Below are 23,896 nucleotides of genomic sequence, written 5' to 3'. Positions count from 1 at the left end.
ACCATTAGGATTTTAATACTCTCGCCTGTGGGAGGCATTTCTTTCAATCTTACACTGATACTTCTGGGTTTCTCACAGCTGTTGTTATCTGCACTGGATAGAGTGTTGTCTAATCTAAAAAAAAACCTTGTGTGCACACCAGACACAGTCAGCTACCTGATTAGCAGCCTCTGATGTGTAGTGCAAACCTAACTCATTTAGGGGGCACATACAGGTCTCAACCCTACGATGCAAGTCCACCAAGTCACAGCATAGCTTGTCACAAAAGCCACTGGTTCAGTTCCTTCCACTTGACTCAAAACCAAAGGGTCTAGATTAGTTCTGGAGAAACACTGCAAATTGTGTGCTTTGCTAAACTCCATGCACAAGGCTGGCCTTCTCAACTTCTCTGCCAATTGGTGGAATGACCGAAGTAAGACCTCGAAGCCCAGACAACAGGCATCATTTATTAAAATATGTGCCACAATCTGCATTTGCTTGCAACCTGTTCCTTCAATGGTTGCTGGAATAGCCTCTTCAACATGTTGAATGAGACCCTGAGGGCCCCACGTATACACAATGTGTTCACCTGGTGTCCTTTCTAGACCCTTGCTGCCATTGCCCTAATGGGTACCATCATTTGCTACAGGTTTGAACTGCTGATGATTAACAGACCCTACCCTTTTGTGTTTGTCTCCTCTTGACACTGGACAAAACAGGTGAAGTGATTCCCACTGTTTCTGTTTCAGTGAAAGACAACACCACAAACTTGTTGGTTTTGGGGATTAGTACAACTCTCTGAGTCCTCCCTGGCCCCCATCCACACTGTAAAGGACACCTAGATCCACCATTGACATGCCACTCACAGCTACATGGCCAAGTAGTGACAGATCCTGTACTTTCTGCAGAGGAGACTGGATCCACAGGGGAGAATAGTACCTGAGGTAACTATGGTACTGGTATCGTAGGTACACAGCTCTCGGGAACACTTCCAACACTCTGATTTGCAGTAGCTGCCAATCATTTGACATTAGTCAGGGTGATTTCCAGCTGCTTATGAACGTCAACTACCTCGCCCCATGTTTGAGAACAGCATTCACTATGGGCTGCATTTTGGCTGGTGCAGTGTATTACAGGGCAGTGAACAAATAACTTTAAATTAGGACCGCTGATTGAGTTTTAATCTGTTGCGCTAAAAAGATGTTAATTCCCAATAAGAACTGAAGCAAATACACAAAACGAGATTTCGATGAAGGCAAAATGTTTTGATGTTAATTATAGTTGATTTTGATGTTAATTATAGTTGTTAGCAAACTTGAAAACGGTATTAATTTATTGCTTAAACTGTTATACAAATGCACACATGTTGAGAACAATACCAGTAGTAAGTATTGTATTCTATATGTAATCATAAGGTGGTGGCTCAGTAGGTGTGTCCTGGAATGCAGTGCAGAAGATGTCATGGTCAGTCCAATGTCAGTCTTGGAAAATTTTGTTCCACTTACCACTTCTTTAGCCTCTGGCAATGTTTGTTAATGTGCAAAATATTGAGTTGTTTAAGTTTAGGACTCAGAGAAAAACAAAACTGTGTGCAGATGTTACAGCTGCAGCAATTGACGTGCACAATACAACATAGCAGTCAGTGCACCAGACGAGGAGCCTGAATGAACTGTAGCCTAAAACGCTATTTAAATCTGTATAAGAACAAGAAATGAACAAGATGGTTCAAATGGCTCTGAGCACTATGGGACTTAACATCTGAGATCATCAGTTCCCTAGAGCTACTTAACCCTAACTAACCTAAGAACATCACAAACATCCATGCCCGAGGCAGGTTTCGAACCTGCGACCATAGCGGTCGCGCGTTTCCAGACTGAAGCGCCTAGAACCACTCGGCCACAGCGGCCGGCAAATGAACAAGAACATAACAGATAATAATATAAACTATTTTTTCCTGCCAAATTAGTTTCAAGCTATTTATTCAACAACATTAAAATGTATACAAATCACCGTTTATAACTTTGGGATGAAAATCTGCATTGTCAACATAGGAACTGGAAATAGGAATAAACTGTGGCTTCAGGCCTACTCTCAGCGTCTGCTCATTTTCTGTAACAGCAGCCCTGATGAAATTACTGCTTCTTGTTTCATGCATTTCAACTTTGAAGAGTTTTGACTCTGTTTTTGTTCCAGCTTACACAGCACATGTAGTTACATAGTGATGGAATGTAATAATTGTGAAGCACATCTTGAAATTACACCCTGCCACTCGTGGACCCTTTGTTGGTCCTTTTCTTAATATTGACGTAACTCATTTTCAAACACTGTAAGTCATGATTTGTCCCTATGTTCTGTGAGTTCCTTGCCTTTTCTTTGTTGTCTGTAGTACGGTTTTTATTTATTTATTTATTTATTTTTATGCTGACACAATACAACTTCCAGTATAAAATATTTTTCGGTTGGGGAGAAATTGAACATCACAACTTTCTGGTTACTTTCCTCCATCTTTACAAAAGAACACCTTCAATAATAAATACTAGGTATCTACAATGTACAATTAATGTCTGCAGCCAAAGTGCAATAACAGTGTCAATAGCTGATTTTACCAGTGTTGTCAAGGATGTTTCATGGCAACCTGGTCAACACTGTCCCTGCCCACAGCAACCAAGTTGTGCTTGTGTGAATGTATGTGTGTTTTCTACTTCAGAAGAAGGCCCTTTGGTCGTAAGCTGAAATGTATAGCAGTCTTTTTGTTGTGTCCGTCTGCGACTCTACATCAGCTCTACATGGTGAGTAGAAATCTATTTTTTTCATAACAGTGTTATTATCCCATCCAGCAGTTTCCATTGTTTAACGGACAAGTTATGTAGGTTTGCATTTGCAAATGAACATTTTAGATAGTGCCACTGATGTGGACACAACAAAAATTGCACATCATAGATACTTCCAATTGTTTATAAAGTATAGTACGGTTTTTTGGGGAAATTTGAGCAACATAGTGTGCAGCCTGAAATTACAGAAAAGAATTATTAGAAAAGTGTGTGCTGTAAAGCCATGGAAATCATGTTGCACATTATTTTTTAAAAATGCAATTATTAACAGTTCTCGCCCTACACATCTATGATATTATCATATTTTTACATAGTAATTTAGAATCATTTATGAAAAACTATTTCAATCACTCATGTAATATGAGAAATAAAGATAAATTTATGCTTCCTCTTCATTGTTTTACTTACATGCTCAGATTCCCCAATACATGGGAATTACAATTTACAAACAATTTTAGGACAGGAACATTCTCAGTATGAAGCTAGACTCAATGGGTTGGGTGGTGGGAGGTGGGGAGGGTGGGGCTGGTGGGTGGTGTGTGTGGGGATGGGGGTGATGGGGAAACAAGTTAATCTTTGTCAGTAATGATATTATTTACAATTCAGTTGAAGATTTCATGAAGGATGAACTGAATATTTGAGCAGGATATGTTAAAATACTATGATCTATCATATCTTACTAACTATCCTGTACTCTAATTAAATGATTAGCATCTGTTTGGAATGAGCTGAAAAAAATCACAATTCACAATCAATTCACAATGTTCATTCATGTTTTGTTTTCCTCATCACATACAAAAGATTTTATACTTTGTTGTGACAAGTGTCACTGCAAAAAACTTGTCACAGTCTGACTCAAATTATCTATCTTTAGAGACTCTTGCCATGATCACGGGATTGTGCCTTTGGGTGGCTAGATGATTGTGTGTGTGAATGTGTATCCTTGTGCTAGGAAAAGACTCATTGCTTGAAAGCTAGTGTAGATGCTGTTTCCTGTTATGTGTATCTGTGCTCCTCACATCAATCCGCTATAGGTGAGTAGTTGCCTTTCACTTATTTGACATAAAGAGCTTCCTCTAAATCTACAAATGCTATAAATATAGATTCATCTTTCTTCAGCTTTTACTTCTAAGATAAGTTAAAGGGTCAGTTTGCTTCACATGTTTCTACATTTCACCAAAATCCAAAATGATCTTGCCTTGGTCAATCCTAAAAAGTCTTTCCATTCTTCTGTGAATAATTTGTGTAAGTATTCTGAAACCATTACTCATGAAATCAATTGTTTGATATTATTCATACCTATCACTGCATTTTTCTTGGTATTGGGATTATTACATTCTACTTGTAGTCTACGGGTATTTTGTGAGTCTCTTATCTGTTGCATACCAGGTAGAGTGGTTAATTCTCCAAAGAGAGTCAATAATTCTGAGTGAATGGTATCTTAGCCAGGTATCTCATTTCAACTCAGCTCTTTCAGTGCTCTGTTACATTCCGCTTACAGAATCAAATCTTCCATCTCTTCTTCTTCTTCTTCTTCTTCTTCTTCTTCTACTCCCTCTTTCCATTACATAATAGTTTCTTCAAGGTTTTTTTTTCTCTCTTTCTGCAATGTAATGTATGAATGACATTCCACTTAATATTCAATAAGCAGAATTGATACTTTTTGCAGATTACACTAGCGCACTAATAAATTAAATCATGGAGAAAGCAACAAAAGAAACTGTAAATGATATTTTCCAAAGAATTATTTGGTGTTCTCAGAAAACAGCCTCTCGCTCAATTTTGAAAACACACACTATATTAAGTAATGTACAACAACTAGAGTCATACCAACAATTGACATGGTGCACAATCAGGAATCAAATACTCAGTTTGTACAACAAATAGTCATACCAACAGCTGATGTAGTACATGAGCAGGAGTCAATAAATAGGGTAGAATGCTCCAAATTCTGGGTGTAAATATTGAAAAAACCTTGAACTGGAAGGAGGATGTTTCTGAGCTTCTCAAACAATTAAGTTCAGCTACTTCCGATCTTTGTATAATTGCTAATCTTGGAAACAAAAGCATTAAAATTCCTGACAGATTTCTCATATTTCCACTCAATAATGTCTTACAGAAGAATTTTCTGGGGTAACCCACCACTTATAAAAAAGTACCGATTGTAGAAAAACAAGCAGTAAGAACAACATGCGGTGTTCACCCATGGATGTCATGAGATACCCCTTTAAAGGGGCAAGGCATTTTCACTACATCATCACAATACATATATTTGCTAATGAAATTCATCATGAATGATCAATTACAACTTGAGAAGAATGGTGAAGTTAAGACCTACAACACTAGAGAGAAAAATGACCCTTAATGCCCACTATTAAAGCTGTCAGTGCCCCAGAAATGAGTTCAATATGCAATATACGTATCCTGTAAAATGACTTGTTCTACATCATTTTCATGAAAGAATCATTCAAATGATCTATGGAACATGTACCTAACTAATGGACTAACTAATTTATGGAGTTTTAATCTGTAGTTCATAACCAATAAATTTTGGGCAGAGTCTAAATCTACTTCTTGAAATGTAATGTGTGCAGTTTTGTACTTGCTTTCAACCATTCCTAATACCAACATAGCAAGGCCATGTGGGCTAATGTTACAAGGTCAGATTGGTCAGTCATCCAGATGTTGTCCCAGCAACTATCGAAAATTCTCCTCACTCTTCTTCATGAACCCTATGTTAGTGTAGTCTCTCCACATACACACCTTGATGTGGATTCACCTGATCTCTGTATTGTTGAGGTATAAAAGCCACTCCTCTGTCACAAGGTTGATGGTTTGTAATGAACAATTATAGGGGAATGGAAGTTGAATTCATATAAGTGAAATTTCATAATAATCAGAATTACAGGGCATACCAATGCTGAAGAGAGTTAAATTTAAATTGAAAAATGAGGTTCATAAGTCCATCACCAATTTGTTTGTTAAAATAATCAAATAATGCAATAAGAAGTATTTGTAAGACAATTTGTTGCCTCCATACTAACCAGATATTAACTCCTTTTCCAGCTTTGCTAGTATGGAACTCTGTTGCTTCTCCAGGTGGTCCACCTTATTTTCCAACAAAGATACTTCTCTTAAAACATTCCTTAATCTCATACTCCCATGCATGACAGGGCTACCCTGCTTATCAAGACATGACCTGTCTGCCAGTTGGACTGTTTCATCAACTTCTGTTTCTAGGCATTCAGGTAGGATTTCAGCTTCTTTTTGGGGTGTAGTGTTCATGATCTCTGGCTCATTTGGTACCTGTAGACCTAGAATAAAAACATTTTTATCATGTGCAACAGATAATGTGAATATATAAGTTACAATATTTTGTGCATTATTTATGGTTCGTTATTTATGAAACAACAAAAATTGCAAAAATAGCTAGCTCAAATTATGCAATGTTCAAATTTTATAACTGTACACAGAATGACTGACTTTTATAAAATAATAGACCCAGAATCAGTCACATATTCAGATTAATGCTTTCTGCTAGAAAACAGCTTACTACAATATGACGACAGAAATTCCAGGATTGAAAAAAACAAACAAAAATGGCAATAGGCGGGCACTCATATGCAACTGACTGATGTGTGTTGCACAGAGAAATGTAAAATAATACATAATTTCACTAGTTTTCTTACTGTAGTAATCTGACTAACTCAACAGCTTCACTGTAATACAACTTTTTACCATGTTAATAAAGGAAATAAATTTCCTGTTTTGAATGACTGAGTAATCAGTTGTTAGCTGGAACAAGTACTGGTTGTGAAACTGTGAAGTGACTAATCAAATAAATACAGTAGTATGAACTATTTTCAATCACAAACTTCTCCATTTCACTTTCATGTTAGTGTTTGCATAATTTCACTAATTTTTCAGCCCCCCCCCTCTCTCACACTCAAGGGTGTGTGTGTGTGTGTGTGTGTGTGTGTGTGTGTGTGTGTGTGTGTGTGTAAGGGAGGCTTTGTCCTTAAACTGGGAAAAGAATGGCTCCAACACTAAATCCATTAAATCAATAAACACCTATATCAACAACTCCACCCAAACTTTCCTCTCCAAAAATTACCCCACAGATTTGGTTGGCAAAGAAATCTTGCAGGCAGTCTCCTCCTCTCACTTAACAAATGTATATCTCCTCAAGCCACCATACAGTAAATTGTAGAGGGTAATTTATACCACCATTAGGAATTTTCTGTCCTGTTCCAAAAACAGAGCAAGGAAAACATGACTATATGTATACCTCCATACAAGCCCTGGTAGCAGCAGATTTGTTCTGAAGTCAGCAACAAATGTCATTTCTCCAAACTTTCTCAATTGGATTTCACAAAAAGACTTGTCTTCCCTTCCCATTTGAGTTCATGGACCACTTCTTTAATATTTTTGTGTTGATCGAACCTACAAGTAACAAATCTAGCACCATACATCTGGATTGCTTTGGTATCTTCCCCTCAATCTGACCTGCTGGGAATTCCAAACACTTGAGCAGTACTCAAGAATTGAGCTCATAAATGTCGTTTATGTGGGTTCCTTTATAGATGAGCTACACTCTCCCAGAATTCCCCCCTTCCTACGATTTACTTTACAAGCTTGTTCGGTTTCATATTGGTTACAGGATCATTTAGTAATCGCGAAAGCGTTACGGAGATGATAGATAAACTCCAGTGGAAGACTCTGCAGGAGAGACGCTCAGTAGCTCGGTACGGGCTTTTGTCAAAGTTTCGAGAACATACCTTCACCGAAGAGTCAAGCAGTATATTGCTCCCTTCTACGTATATCTCGCCAAGAGACCATGAGAATAAAATCAGAGAGATTAGAGCCCACACAGGGGCATACCGACAATCCTTCTTTCCACGAACAATAAGAGACTGGAATAGAAGGGAGAACCAATAGAGGTACTCAAGGTACCCTCCGCCACACACCGTCAGGTGGCTTGCGGAGTATGGATGTGGATGTAGATGTAGATGTAGATGTAGATAATGCCTAGATATTAATTGGATGTGACTATGTCAAGAAGTACACCACCAACGCTGTATTCAAACATTACAGGATTGTTCTTCCTACTCATCTGCATCAAATTATATTGTCCCTCATTCAGAGCAAGCTGTCATTCATCACACCAAACAGAAGTTCTGTCCAAGTCATCATGTACCCTTCTCCAGTCACTTCCCCTACATTATGGCATTATTAGCAAAACAGCTGCATACTGCTGTTCACCTATCCATCAGATCGCATGCGTGTGCAGGAAACGATAGGTTCTGTCACACTTTCCTAGGGCATTCCTGATGATACCCTTGTTTCTGATGAACACTCACTATAGCTCCAACTTCCAACAAAACCCAAAAGGACCCTCCTCGCCACACATGCCTCAATCCATTACTTCACTAAGAGTATGACTCTTTCGAGTATTAATGAGAAAATCTTACCCTGACACACTTCTCAAACCACCCACTATCACCTTCCGTCACTCTTGTAATACACTCATCTAACCTCTTAATGTTCCCAGACAACTATCACCTCTACCTCAAGGTTCCTCCCCTGTAATCATTCCCACTATAAAAACTGATCTTTATAAACAGCCTCTACCACTATATTTAGCCCCACCACTGACAAATCCTACAACATCAAAGGCAGAGAAATATGTACAACACATGTTGTTTACCAGTCAATGTTATAGCATGCCTTTTTACATAAGAATGCTCACCACTGAACTAGCTCAGTACAAAAGAAGTGCCCATCTAGGGAATACCCATGACCCAGCTATTGAGCTTGCTCTACAACATGACTCAAAATATCTGAATGCCAGCTACACCATGGGGCCATTAGGATGCTCCCACCCAGCACTAATTCTCCTGAATTTTGGATGTGGAAACTACTTCTTCAACATATCATCGAACTCTGTCATCTTCTAGACCTTGACTACTATACACAATGCACTCTTCCCCCACCCCCACCCCTCCCCAAATACAGAAAAATTAATTATTTTCACAATTATTTACCGTATTTACCCAAGTATAAGATGACCCAAAATAAAAAACCTCTTTTTATAAGGGACTCCTTGAGAAAATTTATTTTTAATGTATTCTGACTAATTAAAATTATGAACTGTTTTATCAACTTAAAGTACCTTCCAAAACCTTAACATTATGCCTATTCTAAATTATGTCATTTATTGATTGTCTACATTTTGATAATACTAGGGAAAATAAAATAAACAAAAAGAATGCGCACAGGTTGCCCGAACTCTTATGGGAATCGTCTCCTTAGTTGGCGTGAGTAATGAGTGGATGGGCAAATATCTATTAGGAACATTACATATGTGGATTGTGGACAGTTGGGAATGTGAGTCTCACGAGAAGCGTGCAAGGGATAAGTCCCTGCAGTTGCACTATTCATCTGTGTCCTCGGTGGCTCAGCTGGACAGAACGTCTGCCATGTAAGCAGGAGATCCCGGGTTCGAGTCTCAGTCGGGGCACACATTTTCAGCTGCCCCATCGAGGTATATCAACAACACCTGTCGGCAGCTCAGGGAGCAATCAATCATGATTTATTAAAAAGAAATGGCTTATAATATTATGAAAAGGATAGTTGCTACTCACCATATAGCGGAGATGCTGAGTCGCAGATAGGCACAACAAAAACACTATCACATAATAAACTTTCAGCCAACAAGGCCTTTGTCAAAAATACACACACACAAGCACGCGCGCATGTGCAGGCACAACTCACACACACATGACTGCATTCTCTGGCAGCTGAAGCCACACTGTGTGTGTGTGGCTTCAGCTGCCACAGACTGCAGTCATGTGTGCATGAGTTGCAGTTTTGTATGTATGTGTGTGTGTGTGTGTGTGTGTGTGTGTGTGTGTGTAATCTATTTTTGACAAAGACCTTGTTGGCCAAAAGCTTATTCTGTGACAGTCTTTTTGTTGTGCCTATCTGCAACTCAGCATCTCTGCTATAATACTTTTCATAATATTGTTACATTCCATCCTGGATTTTCCATTGTTATAGATGTTTACTTTAATTTTTGGACTGTTTTCTTTTCTACCTTTTCTGCTTATTAACCCTGTAGTCTGTGGTATCACTATTTTTAATCATCATCATCATCATCATCATACCAGAGCTCTGAAATTTATATCTTTGTTGTCACAAATAGCTGGCTGTTCCTTCAGAATATGTTCCTATTTCTGAGGTGGTTGTTATGGTGGTACCTGAGAACATAGCTGCTTTCTCTGAATGCATATTGGCTTTTGCTTCTATAATGACATGAGAATTCACAATGTTTCTTGTTTCAAAACATATTACCTGTTCGCCATTCTCTCATTGGATGTTTAGAACCAGGTGACACCACCTCATTACTGTCATACATCGAGGTGAGCAATAACAACATTACGACAAGAAAAAACGTAAGTACACCAGTGGCCTCTATCTAGACTTTTATCATCTCCTACAGAAATGATCACTATTGTTGAGCATTTGTCCAATTTTTAAGTAAATTTGATCCCAACTACAAATGGGTTCAGGCAAACTGCAGTCTAAATGTGGTAGATGTTCACAAAAAGCCAAATGGTATGTTTTCCCATAGTTGGCAACATAACGAAATATGCTGTTCGCTCACTGCTCCCCTTCCTGGAATTGTGCTTGCTTTCAGCCAAGCTGGTGTCATTGTTCCACTTCACCCCTCCTGTAGCAACTGTGAAAAGCAGACTGAAATATCTTCTAGTGTTCAGGTCATATGTAACAACACCAACTATGGTTATACAAAAGTAAAAGATCAAAATTATGATTCAATCCCATTCTCAAACTTTCACTTGTCCCCACAATCTAGTGGTGCAATCTCCACTACGGATCTAGCCTCTGTAATTTATTCTTGCAACAACAATTACAGTCAGTTTACTGTGATTTATTTCCTTTGTAAGACATTTCATTCTGGATTAATTTTCTTTCAACTAAATGTCACCATCATGCTCTAAAGCTGATTAAAAGCTGGTAACGTTTTTAACCAGTATTCTAATAGGGACTGAATTTCTCATCTGCAATCCACTGTATAAATCATTACAGTCTCTCATAGCCAAATAAAATACTGGTCTGGGTTATGAATCAACTAATGGTATCGAAGGACAATGTTTCCATTTTTGAATGTTACCTTTACTTAAAAAGCAGCATTAATTAATGTTTGTATATGGTACCCACACACGTATGAGAACATTTATTGCTAATCTGTTCAGATACAACAAAAGTTTAAAAGATGATAGAATTTAATGATATTTCCTGCCATGTTTCACAAAATTGTAAAATTTTAATCATTGGAATAGATTGTTGTAGTGGCTAGTTAATAGTTTCTTGCTTACATCTTGCACTAGCGCCATGCGAGTCAATGTCACACAATAATTCAGGCAACAATGATACTGTATCAAGCACTTTAGCATATCGGGAAACCCTAATGCTGTTGACATGCGAGTATCTTTTGCCGAGCCCCGCCCTTCTGATATCTTCAAAATAAATCTGCACATGACCTCCGTAGCCAAAGCTTCATCTCTAAATGTAAGACGACCCCTATAAAAATAAATGAAAGACGACCCCTATAAATGAAAGACTACTCCTATACCCTCTACTACACAACATGAAAATGTTGGCCTCTGCAGCAATAGTTTAATCTGCCAATATAAGACAATCCTATATTTTTCAAATGCTGAATTTCGGGGGAAAAAACTCATCTTTTTATCGTGTAAATGTAGTAATTCCCCCCCCCCCAAAAAAAAAAAATTCCTTCCTTCTCTTTTTCCACTTTTCTCCTAATCCCTAATGAAATCATTCATCACTTTTCTTTTGGCTTTGTCTTTAATCAATATTCATCTTTCACTGTTGTCCCTTCTATGAAGGTTGAATGAAAACCAATACCTCCAATTCGTTAATTGGGTTTGGATGGGAGTATTTTGATAAATCAAATGCAGAAATAATCCTTAGAATGTGAGTCTTTAATTGCCAATATTCACTTTTCCACATAATCACCAGCCAATTGGATACATTTCTGCCAACGGTGAACAAGTTTTCTGAAGCTGTCATGGAAGAAGTCGACACATTGTTTCTGCAATCACAGTCTCACAGTTCTCTCTACATCTTCATCAGACACATAATGATATCCCTGCAGATCGTCTTGCATTATCGGGAACAGATGGAAGCCAGATGGTGCTAAATCTGGACTGTATGGAGGATGCCGTATGGTGGTGAGATTCAGTCTCTGAAGTTCTGATGTGGTGGTACATTTATGAAATGTGTGGTTTGGCATTGTCATGCTGCAGGAAAACGTTTCCCTTTTCCTTTCGGACCCTTGTTAGCTGTCATTTCTGAGTTTGCAGCTCTGAATTTATTGCTGTTCCATCTTCAAGGAAATCAACACGGATAACACCAGCTACATCCCCGAATACTGTGGCCATGATTTTTCCAGCTGAGGGCTGCCCCTTGAATTTCTTTTTCTGGGTTGAGTCTTTGTGTCGATATTCCCTAGACTGACATTTTGTCTCCGGGTCATAATGATGTAAAAACATTTCGTCTCCTGTCACTATTGAATGGAGAAAGATGTCACCTTCATTCTCATAACGCAAGAGGAGTTGCAAGTCTGTGCACTTTCATTTCACGAGTCAGCATCTGGGGTACCCATCTTGCACAGATCTTCTGATAGCCAAGCAAAACAATAGTGTGACCCTCACATTCTTGTGAAATGCCAATTGTGCTTGCAGTTTCTCTCTGAGTGATATAACGATCGTCCTGAATCAATCTGTCAACATTTTACTTGTGAAACTTGGTGATTGCTGTCACAGGATGTCCAACTCTGTTTGTCAAGCAGGTCAGATGTTCCCGGCTCAACATCTTTAAACTTACTCGCCCAACAACGCACAGCACTCACATCAACGCAATCACCATAAACTGCTTTCATTCTCTGATGAATCTCCTTTTGGGCGACACCTTCTGCTGTCAAGATTTCAATGACTGCATGTTGCTTAAATCATATTGACCGACCATCTGCGCAGGGTTCCATACTTTACACTGTAACAACGCAATCATTCAATGCTAAGGCTTCTCGCTAACTGGAGCTGTAGAGAAGAGGCTATGGAACAAGCCACACCTGCCGTATACCAATGCTACCAACTGTTGAAGAGTTATGAAGGGGGAGGCATTACTTTTCAGTCAACCCTCGTATCACATATGAACTGAAGTTGGCATAGAGCATATCTTTGACTTCCTCTCTCTCTTACACCTTCACCGCTATTCTTGTCATATTGTTCTCTCAGCAGATGGACTCCTCTCATTCTGTGATCTAACTGACCTGCCACTCCAATCATATCTCTCTCAGTCACCCTTTTTAGTCTCTGAGGAAGAAACAGAACAGAATTCAGAAAGATAGAAATAGTTTTTATATTATTGAGTGTTCCTATTGGTAGAACTTAGTATTTCACCTCCAAAAGGTATGTGCTGGACAAACAATCTCTCTCCTTGTAATTTAACAAATTTTTAAACTGAATTTGCCTTTTGATACAATAACAACTTGCATCCCTTGTGTTGGAAATTTAAATATTTCAGTGAAGCACTCAAACTGCAGACTTATTATTGTATATGCATATTATATGTCCTGGCACATGAAAACAAGGACAAAGAATATGTACAACCCTTTGAAATGGGGGCAGCAGAGGGGATGGACTGTAAAATACCACATGGCATTTCATGTTTACATAAAATCTTCTTTTTACACTTCAAGGAGTGGATGTTGGCCTGTTCCAAATCCAAAGGAAATTAACACAACTGTTGTCTCCTCTCTTCAATCACCATTCTATACTATCTTTTCCAGTAGCGTTAAAATGTAATGGCTGCCATGGCAGATGCTCAGGTGGCATCTTTCGGATGTGATTATATTACTTCTTTGGTAGTGCCTAATCTGTTCTGTCATTGTTGTTTTCACGTACAGTTGCTGGTTTTATGTCTTCACTCGCCACTCTCAATGTCAGTCCAAGAAGGGATCTCAGAATCATCATCTAAGCTGTTTCAATACTTTATTCCTCTTCTGCTAATTTGCAGACAGGCACAATTAAAAGACACTTGCACATAAGGTTTTGGCCACAGCCTTCACAGAAAAAAAGAAACACACACCATTCATCCACACAAGCAAGCATCTTATGCACACATGACCCCAGCTCCGGCTGATTGGGCCAGAATGCCGTTGGAAGAAAAGAAACACACACCATTTATTCACACAAACAAGCGTACCTCGGCACACATAAATGCCAACTCTGGCAGCTCAGACCAGAACATCAGAATGCATTCCGAGCCGAGCTGCCAGAGTCGGAGGTCATGTGCGTGTGTATTTTTGTGCATGTAATGTGCTAGCTTGTGTAGCTGAATGGTGTGTGTTTCTCTTTTTCAGATGAAGGCTGTGGCTAAAAGCTTATGTGTAAGTGTCTCTTCATTGTACCTGTCTGCATCTTATAATGGCGTATTTAAAGTAAGTAGCAACCTATCTTTTTGTACATTGTTAATAACAATAATAAGAGCCAGACTAGAAATTCAGTAATCAGATCGGTGGGTCAATTAAGAGATGAAAAAAATATTATAACAGAATGTCATATTGGGCTACAAGCAGAGTAAATTTAGAATCTGAATAGTGAAATTGTAATAAACTAATTTTAAAAACCTAGTACTGAAAACAACTGTTGTTAGTTGATCTGGACACAATGTCACAATGCTGCAAAAGGCTTTCAGAAAAGAAAATCTAAACACAGATGTTGTTGGAGCAAGGATGACAGTTACTACTATACTATACAGACTGTACAAGTGACAAATCTATGTAATGCCTTGTTATTTTGTACCTGCTACATAGCAAATAAGTCATTTATTAACAATTAATAAGAAATAAAAATTGTAAATTAGTATTTTAATGATGATGTGTCTAAAGTTTAACAAATTAAGAGCCAATTACTGTGCAGTTATTGGCATGTGTTACATACTGTGATGTTTCATGATTTGAAACACATGCAATTCCCAAAGGAACATTTCAGACTTATGATTTCAGTAGCAGAATCAAGTAGATAGCTTCCAGTGCTTGATTTTTCTCTTCAGCATCCACAGCCACACTCCATGTCATTACACTTGATGAACATCTCACACTGTTCCACTGTAGGATTAGTATCTGTAAGTGATCGATGAAATCTTTTTTGTTTCTAGGAATCTAATGGTGTAATTCATACACTGTAGTATGTTACTGCTGTGATATGTTCATTTGTTCTTTAAGACAGATGATTCTTCCTTCAGAACCCACTGTGAAAAAATATTCGTGTGTTTCTTGAGCAGAAGCTCATCAAGAAATAACCTTCTACCTACCAATCTACATCCATACACGTACTCTGCAAGTCACCCTATAGTGCATTATGGAGGGTATAAGGTATGATGCATGATGGAGGGTATCTTATGCTCGTACCTTTGTTAGCGGCCAACAGTGGGGAACCGAGTCAAATGCTACCTGGAAATCTGTGAATATGGAATCTGCCTGTTGCCCTTCATTCATGGGTCACATGACATCATGTGACAAATGGCAAGCTAAGTTTTGAACTTTGAACAATCTACACTTTCTAGATGTGCACTGATTTGTGGACAGAAGCGCTTCTGTCTAAAAGCAATTTATTATATTTGAACTGAGAACATATTCAAGAATTCTGAAGCAAACCAATGTTAAGGACATCAGTCTGTAATTTTGTGGGCTTGCTCTTTTACCCTTCTTATATACAGGAGTCACCTGCACTTTTTTCCAGTCACTTAAGACTTTGCACTGGGCCAGTGTCGTAGAGTACTCTATGTAAAACCTAACTGGGATTCCATCCGTACTTGACAACTTACCCCTTTGTTCACAACTCTTTCAGCTGCTTCCCTTTGGCAGGGATGCCTGTTACTATTTCCTATATTTACTATGGGACTCAACTGCTGTGGTCATCAGTCCCCTAGAACTTAGAACCTCTTAAACCTAACTAACCTAAGGACATCACACACACCCATGCCTGAGGCAGGATTCGAACTTGCGACCGTAGCAGCAGTGCGGCTCCAGACTGGAGTGCCTAGAACCGCACGGCCACCACGGCCGGCTAACAGTGGATCTTTACCGTCCATAATCAACTTACTCGGCACATTATTCTCCAGGGCATGATTTACAATCCATATAAACTTTGCATCTCTACATCCGTCATACTGGAACTAAGTAAAGTCCATTTATTTTCTAAATGGGATGTTAACAACTGCTTACCTGCTCTTTCTGGCAAAAACATTCTCCTAGCCTTCTTATAGGCTTATTCATTTTAGTAACCTTTGTAGTTGTGTTGACATCATGGTCACTAATCCTTGTCTCTGTACTGACACCACTGACAAGATCAGACCCGTCTGAAGCTACAAGTTCTAAAATATGCCCATAGCATGTGGGCTGATGAACTAGCTGCTCAAACAGTTTTCAGAAAGTGTGTTCAGAAGTACTCCACACGACTGCCTTTTTGTACTACTGGCAATGAATCCATAGATGTCCCACTTTATTCTCAGTAGGTTAAACTCATTTGCAATGAATACCACATGATCTGGGTATTTCTGCACTGCTGAGTGTAGGATTTCTTTGAATGAGTTTCAAATTGTCATGGGAGAATCGGGTGGCTGGCAAAAGTATCTGATAATTAATTTTAGCTCACTTACACTAGTTACCAATTAGAAATTTTGTGTAAGTCATGTTGTATCTCATAAAGTCACACAACAATGACACCTTTCTGAAAACCACAGTATTAGCAACAAGCAGCATCAGATTGCTGCTCATCTTGTCTGTCAGATTATTTATGTGTAAAGAGAATTAGGTCAGGCCCTAAATTCAAGAGCCGACTGGTGTGGCCAAGCGGTTGTAGGTGCTTCAGTCTGGAACCGCACAACCTCTATGGTCGCAGGTTCGAATCCTGCCTCGGGCACGGATGTGTGTGATGTCCTTAGGTTAGTTAAGTTTACGTAGTTCTAAGTTCTAGGGGACTGATGACCTCAGATGTTAAGTCCCATAGTGTTCAGAGCCATTTTAACCTAAATTCAAGAAATTTGTTACAAATACTTCAGCAATTTACTGCTAAAAGTTTGACAGTCTAAGTGTCTTTACTTTGTATGCAATCTGATTTTGCTCTCTGCATATTGACTTGTGAGCATTCATCCACGATTGTCAAACTATCATGTAGCCTAAAAAAGCCCCATGTGCACTCCACACCTACCCAAGTAGCTGCTTACATTGTGTAGTGCACTCCTGACCTATCACGGGCAGTCCTACAATTCCCCATCCCATATCGCAGGTCCAGAAATCTGCTGCCAAAGCCATCACAGAATCAACAATGCCTTTGATTGAGACCTCAGCTTCAGTTCAAAAGACCTGATCAATTCTTGAAACAAAGCTGCAAACTGTGACACCCTATCCATCCTAGTAATAATAGCATGATAATTAACTATAAAAACACACACAAAAAGCTAAATACATAATATAAGGGGCATTCAAAAAGAAATGAGACGAAGTCTGGAATGCGCAAAACCAGTGACAGGAGAGTAATATCGTGGCGTGTTTAACGAGGGGTGGTTCCGACCACAGCGTGGAAGTTCACAGCCTGTCACTAGAGGGCACAGTTGCACGTCACGTGACTATACAGAGCTAGCAGTAGCATGCACCAATCATATAACACTGCCAGTCGCATTGCAAACAGTGACGGGGAGGCATCAAAAGAGGAGCAAAGAGGTGGTGTTCGTTTTCTGACAGCGGAAGGAGTAGGAGGAACGGACATTCATCGACAAATGTCACAAGTGTGAGGTGAACACTGCATGTCCCTTGCAAGGGTCAAGGCACGGCACAAGCGCTTCAGGGAAGGATGGGTGTCGTTAGCTGATGATGCACGGTCTGGAGCACCACATTAGTGATGACATCATCCAGCTGGTGGATGCACTCATTACCCAGGACCGCTGCCTGACAGTGAAAGCTATAGCTGCCGTGGTCGGATTGGTCGTCAGAAGTGTTCACAAGGAACAACTGCACATGTGCAAAGTGATTGCCCAATGGGTGCCCCACCGTCTTCAACCACATCAGGAAGCAAGTCGAATGGCCCTCTGTCCGGCTGATCTGCAGCACTAGGCTCTGGAAGGGAATGTGTTCCTGACACAAGAGGTGGCTGGAGATGAGTCACGGTGCCATCACTTTGAACCAGAATCGAAATGATTAAGTCTCCAGTGGAAGCATCCAGGGTAAAAAAAAACACCTAGGCCATCCACACGAGTGCAGGGAAGGTTATGCTGACATTCTTCTTCAGCCAAGATGGCCCCCTTCTCATTCACTTGCTGCAGCACAGGACAACAGTGAATGCACAGTGTTACTCGCAAACCTTGACCACCCTTCGCCAAGCAATCAAATGAAAAGCACCGAGCAATCTCACCCATGGTTGCCATTGCAGCCCCGGGAATTTTATGAGACAGCCATTCACCGCCTTGTGTCGCAGTGGACAAGTGTCTCAACAGCCAGGGTCAATACTTCTAACATACAGGTACTGTTTCAGTAATTATGCCTCCAGGTTTATATATAATAGAGGGAAACATTCCATATGGGAAAAATATATATAAATACAAACATGCTTTAACTTAACAAACGAGAAAGTGTTGGTATGTTGATAGACACAATAAAAAACACGAACACACACACAAATATTCAAGCCTTCGCAACACCTGGTTGCTTCATCAGGAAAGATGCTTCCTGATGAGGCAACCAGGGGTTGCGAAAGCTTGAATATATATATGTGTGTGTGTGTGTGTGTGTGTGTGTGTGTGTGTGTGTGTGTGTGTGTGTGTGTGTGTGTTTTTTTTTTATTGTGTCTATCAACATACCAACACTTTCTTGTTTGGTAAGTTAAAGCTTCTTTGATTTTTTTAATATATATATATATAATAGAGGGGAACATTCCACGTGGGAAAAATACATTTAAAAAGAAAGATGATGAGACTTACCAAACAAAAGCGCTGGCAGGTCGATAGACACACAAACAAACACAAACATACACACAAAATTCTAGCTTTCGCAACCAACGGTTGCCTCGTCAGGAAAGAGGGAAGGAGAAGGAAAGACAAACGGATATGGGTTTTAAGGGAGAGGGTAAGGAGTCATTCCAATCCCGGGAGCGGAAAGACTTACCTTAGGGGGAAAAAAGGACAGGTATACACTTGCACTCACACACATATCCATCCACACATACACAGACACAAGCAGACATTTGTAAAGGCAAAGAGTTTGGGCAGAGATGTCAGTCGGGACGGAAGTACAGAGGCAAAGATGATGTTGAAAGACAGGTGAGGTATAAGCGGCGGCAGATTGAAATTAGAAATTAGCGGAGATTGAGGCCTGGCGGATAGCGAGAAGAGAGGATATGCTGAAGGGCAAGTTCCCATCTCCGGAGTTCTGACAGGTTGGTGTTAGTGGGAAGTATCCAGATAACCCGGACGGTGTAACACTGTGCCAAGATGTGCTGGCCGTGCACCAAGGCATGTTTAGCCACAGGGTGATCCTCATTACCAACAAACACTGTCTGCCTGTGTCCATTCATGCGAATGGACAGTTTGTTGCTGGTCATTCCCACATAGAACGCTTCACAGTGTAGGCAGGTCAGTTGGTAAATCACGTGGGTGCTTTCACACGTGGCTCTGCCTTTGATCGTGTACACCTTCCGGGTTACAGGACTGGAATAGGTGGTGGTGGGAGGGTGCATGGGAGAGGTTTTACACCAGGGGCGGTTACAGGGGTAGGAGCCAGAGGGTAGGGAAGGTGGTTTGGGGATTTCATAGGGATGAACTAAGAGGTTACGAAGGTTAGGAGGACGGTGGAAAGACACTCTTGGTGGAGTGGGGAGGATTTCATGAAGGATGGATCTCATTTCAGGGCAGGATTTGAGGAAGTTGTATCCCTGCTGGAGAGCCACATTCAGAATCTGATCCAGTCCCGGAAAGTATCCTGTCACAAGTGGGGCACTTTTGGGGTTCTTCTGTGGAAGGTTCCGGGTTTGAGGAGATGAGGAAGTGGCTCTGGTTATTTGCTTCTGTACCAGGTCGGGAGGGTAGTTACGGGATGCAAAAGCTGTTTTCAGGTTGTTGGTGTAATGGTTCAAGGATTCCGGACTGGAGCAGATTCGTTTGCCACGAAGACCTAGGCTGTAGGGAAGGGACCGTTTGATGTGGAATGGGTGGCAGCTGTCATAATGGAGGTACTGTTGCTTGTTGGTGGGTTTGATGTGGACGGACGTGTGAAGCTGGCCATTGGACAGGTGGAGGTCAACGTCAAGGAAAGTGGCATGGGATTTAGAGTAGGACCAGGTGAATCTGATGGAACCAAAGGAGTTGAGGTTGGAGAGGAAATTCTGGAGTTCTTCTTCACTGTGAGTCCAGATCATGAAAATGTCATCAATAAATCTGTACCAAACTTTGGGTTGGCAGGCCTGGGTAACCAAGAAGGCTTCCTCTAAGCGACCCATGAATAGGTTGGCGTACGAGGGGGCCATCCTGGTACCCATGGCTGTTCCCTTTAATTGTTGGTATGTCTGGCCTTCAAAAGTGAAGAAGTTGTGGGTCAGGATGAAGCTGGCTAAGGTAATGAGGAAAGAGGTTTTAGGTAGGGCGGCAGGTGATCGGCGTGAAAGGAAGTGCTCCATCGCAGCGAGGCCCTGGACATGCGGAATATTTGTGTATAAGGAAGTGGCATTAAAGGATGGTTTCCGGGGGTAACAGACTGGGTAGGGATTCCAGGCGTTCGAGAAAGTGGTTGGTGTCTTTGATGAAGGATGGGAGACTGCATGTAATGGGTTGATGTCTGCTTGTGTCTGTGTATATGCGGATGGATATGTGTGTGTGTGCGAGTGTATACCTGTCCTTTTTCCCCCTAAGGTAAGTCTTTCTGCTCCCGGGATTGGAATGACTCCTTACCCTCTCCCTTAAAACCCATATCCTTTTGTCTTTCCTTCTCCTTCCCTCTTTCCTGACGAGGCAACCGTTGGTTGCGAAAGCTAGAATTTTGTGTGTATGTTTGTGTGTCTATCGACCTGCCAGCGCTTTTGTTTGGTAAGTCTCATCATCTTTCTTTTTAAATATATTTTTCCCACGTGGAATGTTTCCCTCTAATATATATATATATATATATATATATATATATATATATATATATATATATATATATATATATATATATATATATGTGTGTGTGCGCGCGCGCCCGAGTGTATACCTGTCCTTTTTTTCCCCCTAAGGTAAGTCTTTCCGCTCCTGTCCTGGGATTGGAATGACTCCTTACCCTTTCCCTTAAAACCCACATCCTTTCGTCTTTCCCTCTCCTTCACTCTTTCCTGATGAAGCAACCTTGGGTTGCGAAAGCTCGAAATTTGTGTGTGTGTGTGTTTTTTATTGTTTATATTGTCTCTATCAACATACCAACGCTTTCGTTTGGTAAGTTACAGCTTCTTTGTTTTATATACACACACACACACACACACACACACACACACACACACACACACTTGACATTCTTCACCTATAGTGGCATCTAAATTAATATGAAAATAGAAGCAAAAATCTTCAAACAGCCAAGATTACTACAAGGTAACTTGCCATCTTTGGATCATATGCAATACATTTCAATGAATCTCGAATGTGTCACATCATAAAAATACACATTCTCGGAATGTCTTTTTACGATGTGACATGGTCAAGATTCACTGAAATGTATTGCATAAGATCTGAAGATGGCAAGTTAGTTTGCAATCTAAATTAATATTGTAAAGTAGCTATCTTCATTGTTTGAAGTTTTTTACGTCTATTTTCATTCTAAATATGTATCTTACTACTTTTCTCAAATGTCACCAACAGACGCTGATGCCTTACCGAGCTGTGTAGCTGGCTGCTTAATAGAAATGACAACTATGCTACAGACTGCATAATCTACACTTTACAGTAACTAAAATGCGAGATTACACCTCTTAAATATAAAAACACACACTGGATTTAAAAAGTAAACTACAAAAAAACATAAAAAGCTGAGTATGTAACTTGCTGCTCTACTGGTGCATCACAGATAGCAGCTGGAAACTAACTACGTTGAAATGAATGATCACTGGCTGCTCAAAACAAACAAATGACAACTGCACCACAGGCTGCACAACAATCTCCATATTGACTCAGAACTTCTTTAACCATCTTATACAAACAGAATTAAACCTTGAAACCATTTAACAGCTCACCTGACTGTAATGATTCTGCCTCTGATAACCACCATGGTGTTGTTAGAAATACCTCCAAAAATGATTTCCTTACAATCACTACAATTGGTCTCTTACTATATCCTTTGACAAATGGATCTGTGTAATCAGTATTCCTCAGTTTATGTTCAGCCAAAATCTGGAAATAAAAAGTTTAGTACATGAGAATGATATTTTTACATATGAAATTTTCCTTCAATCTTCAATAAACACACACACACACACACACACACACACACACACACACAACATACTTCAATACTTTTAACATAGAAGTGTACTGTACCTCATATTGCACCCACTTCAGCTGAATTTTATTACTGAAAAATGGTGGAGGTGGAGAGAGAGAAAGAGAGAGTTATGATAATAGCTTGGAAAATGTTAAATTGTTAGTTTTCCCCCTTCCTGCCAAAAAACTTATTACTGTTACAGCATTATATTTTATGTAACATTTGCTTGTGCACAAGTTCCAGACGTTCAGCATTTAAAATACTAAGCTGACGATATATCACAGTTGACAGATTAGCAGATTAGCTTACACATGGAGGCAATGATAACAGCATATCACAGAGAACAGAGTGAGTTGTCCATTCTGCTTTAAAGTAAACCAGCTTTTCAAAGGGTGTACCAGGAAACTTCAGAATGACAGTGATACCTAGATGCAAATCATGTATTGTTAGTGTAAATAGTGACAAGATGTAGCATTGTGATATGATATGATGATAGTGTAACAAATGAGGAGTGCAGGGGACTTACCATTATTTGGATAAGTGAACAAAATGGCTGAGAGGTCAGACCACCACTCAACTTTAAAATGAAGAAGTAAGTTCATTTTAAAGATCAGTGTTAATTTCTCATCTCAATCATTGTCTACTGTTCATCTCCAACCTTTTGTTGTCGCAATAATTCCCCAAACTGTGTTTGTATTTACATACCCACAAGATCAAATTGTTAACAAATATTATTATCAATAAAAGTGAGCAGACCTGCATCGGTGGGGAAATAACCGACACTCATTGCTGGTAAACAACATTTACCTCTTAAAATCTGAAGAAAACAAAGAAAGCTTCCAGTATGTCTTAAAGCAAAAATTTCAAAATTCAGTGGATAAAAACCTTGCAGAAACAATGGTTTTAACTGCATAAGAGGCTGGTGGCTCAAATTAAAATATAGGTCAACTAGGAAACTTTTGTGATAAAACTAGAAATTTACTTCAACTGAGAAGGGAAGTTATAATTTAATCTGATGTGACTTTTATCCATTGTGGATGTGGAACACTGCGACTGTGGTGTGAAAAGGTTTTCAGAAATTACTGCAACCAGTCGCCTAAAAGAGATATATATACCTGCAGAAAGATTTATCTCCACAGATACTCAACCACCCACACAATGGGTACAAAAAAGCACTAAATGTATACACCATCTGATGATGAGTTGCTAGGCAGCTCGAAACCGGTCATGGTTAAATAAAATACATCTACATAAAAGGCGACTGGTTGCAGTAATTTCTGAAAACCTAATCTGATGTGTCCTTATGGAGTATCTGAACTATGTAAAATACTGAGAAAATATATGAAGGCTGATTTAAAGAAAAACAATGAGGTCATTCTAAAATCCAACTCTCCCTGAGCATACCCTTCCCTTCTCTACTGGAACCCCTCCCCCTCTCCCCAAGGACAGTCTCCAGATGCTGCATGCAGTACACTGAAGCCCTGTC

At 39.8% G+C, this 23,896-nt stretch overlaps 1 protein-coding gene across 3 annotated transcripts in view; it reads right to left on the bottom strand.

The window, feature by feature from the left end:
* Nucleotides 1-23,896, bottom strand: part of LOC126186300 (germinal-center associated nuclear protein) — a 304,544-nt gene that overhangs the window by 46,990 nt on the left and 233,658 nt on the right. For all 3 annotated transcript variants that reach the window (XR_007537424.1, XM_049928199.1, XM_049928198.1), the window contains exons 23-24: nucleotides 22,163-22,319; nucleotides 5,855-6,124 (exon numbers count right to left, since the gene is read on the bottom strand). Coding sequence is in view for 2 of the 3 variants with exons in the window: in XM_049928199.1 (XP_049784156.1) it covers nucleotides 5,855-6,124; nucleotides 22,163-22,319 (427 nt within the window). In the remaining variant the exon portion in view is untranslated. The remainder of the gene's footprint in view (nucleotides 1-5,854; nucleotides 6,125-22,162; nucleotides 22,320-23,896) is intronic.

This window comes from Schistocerca cancellata, chromosome 1, assembly GCF_023864275.1.
Source record: "Schistocerca cancellata isolate TAMUIC-IGC-003103 chromosome 1, iqSchCanc2.1, whole genome shotgun sequence".
NCBI lineage: Eukaryota > Metazoa > Arthropoda > Insecta > Orthoptera > Acrididae > Schistocerca > Schistocerca cancellata.
Note: the sequence above shows the minus strand (reverse complement) of the source record. Positions and strands in the feature narration are given on the sequence as shown.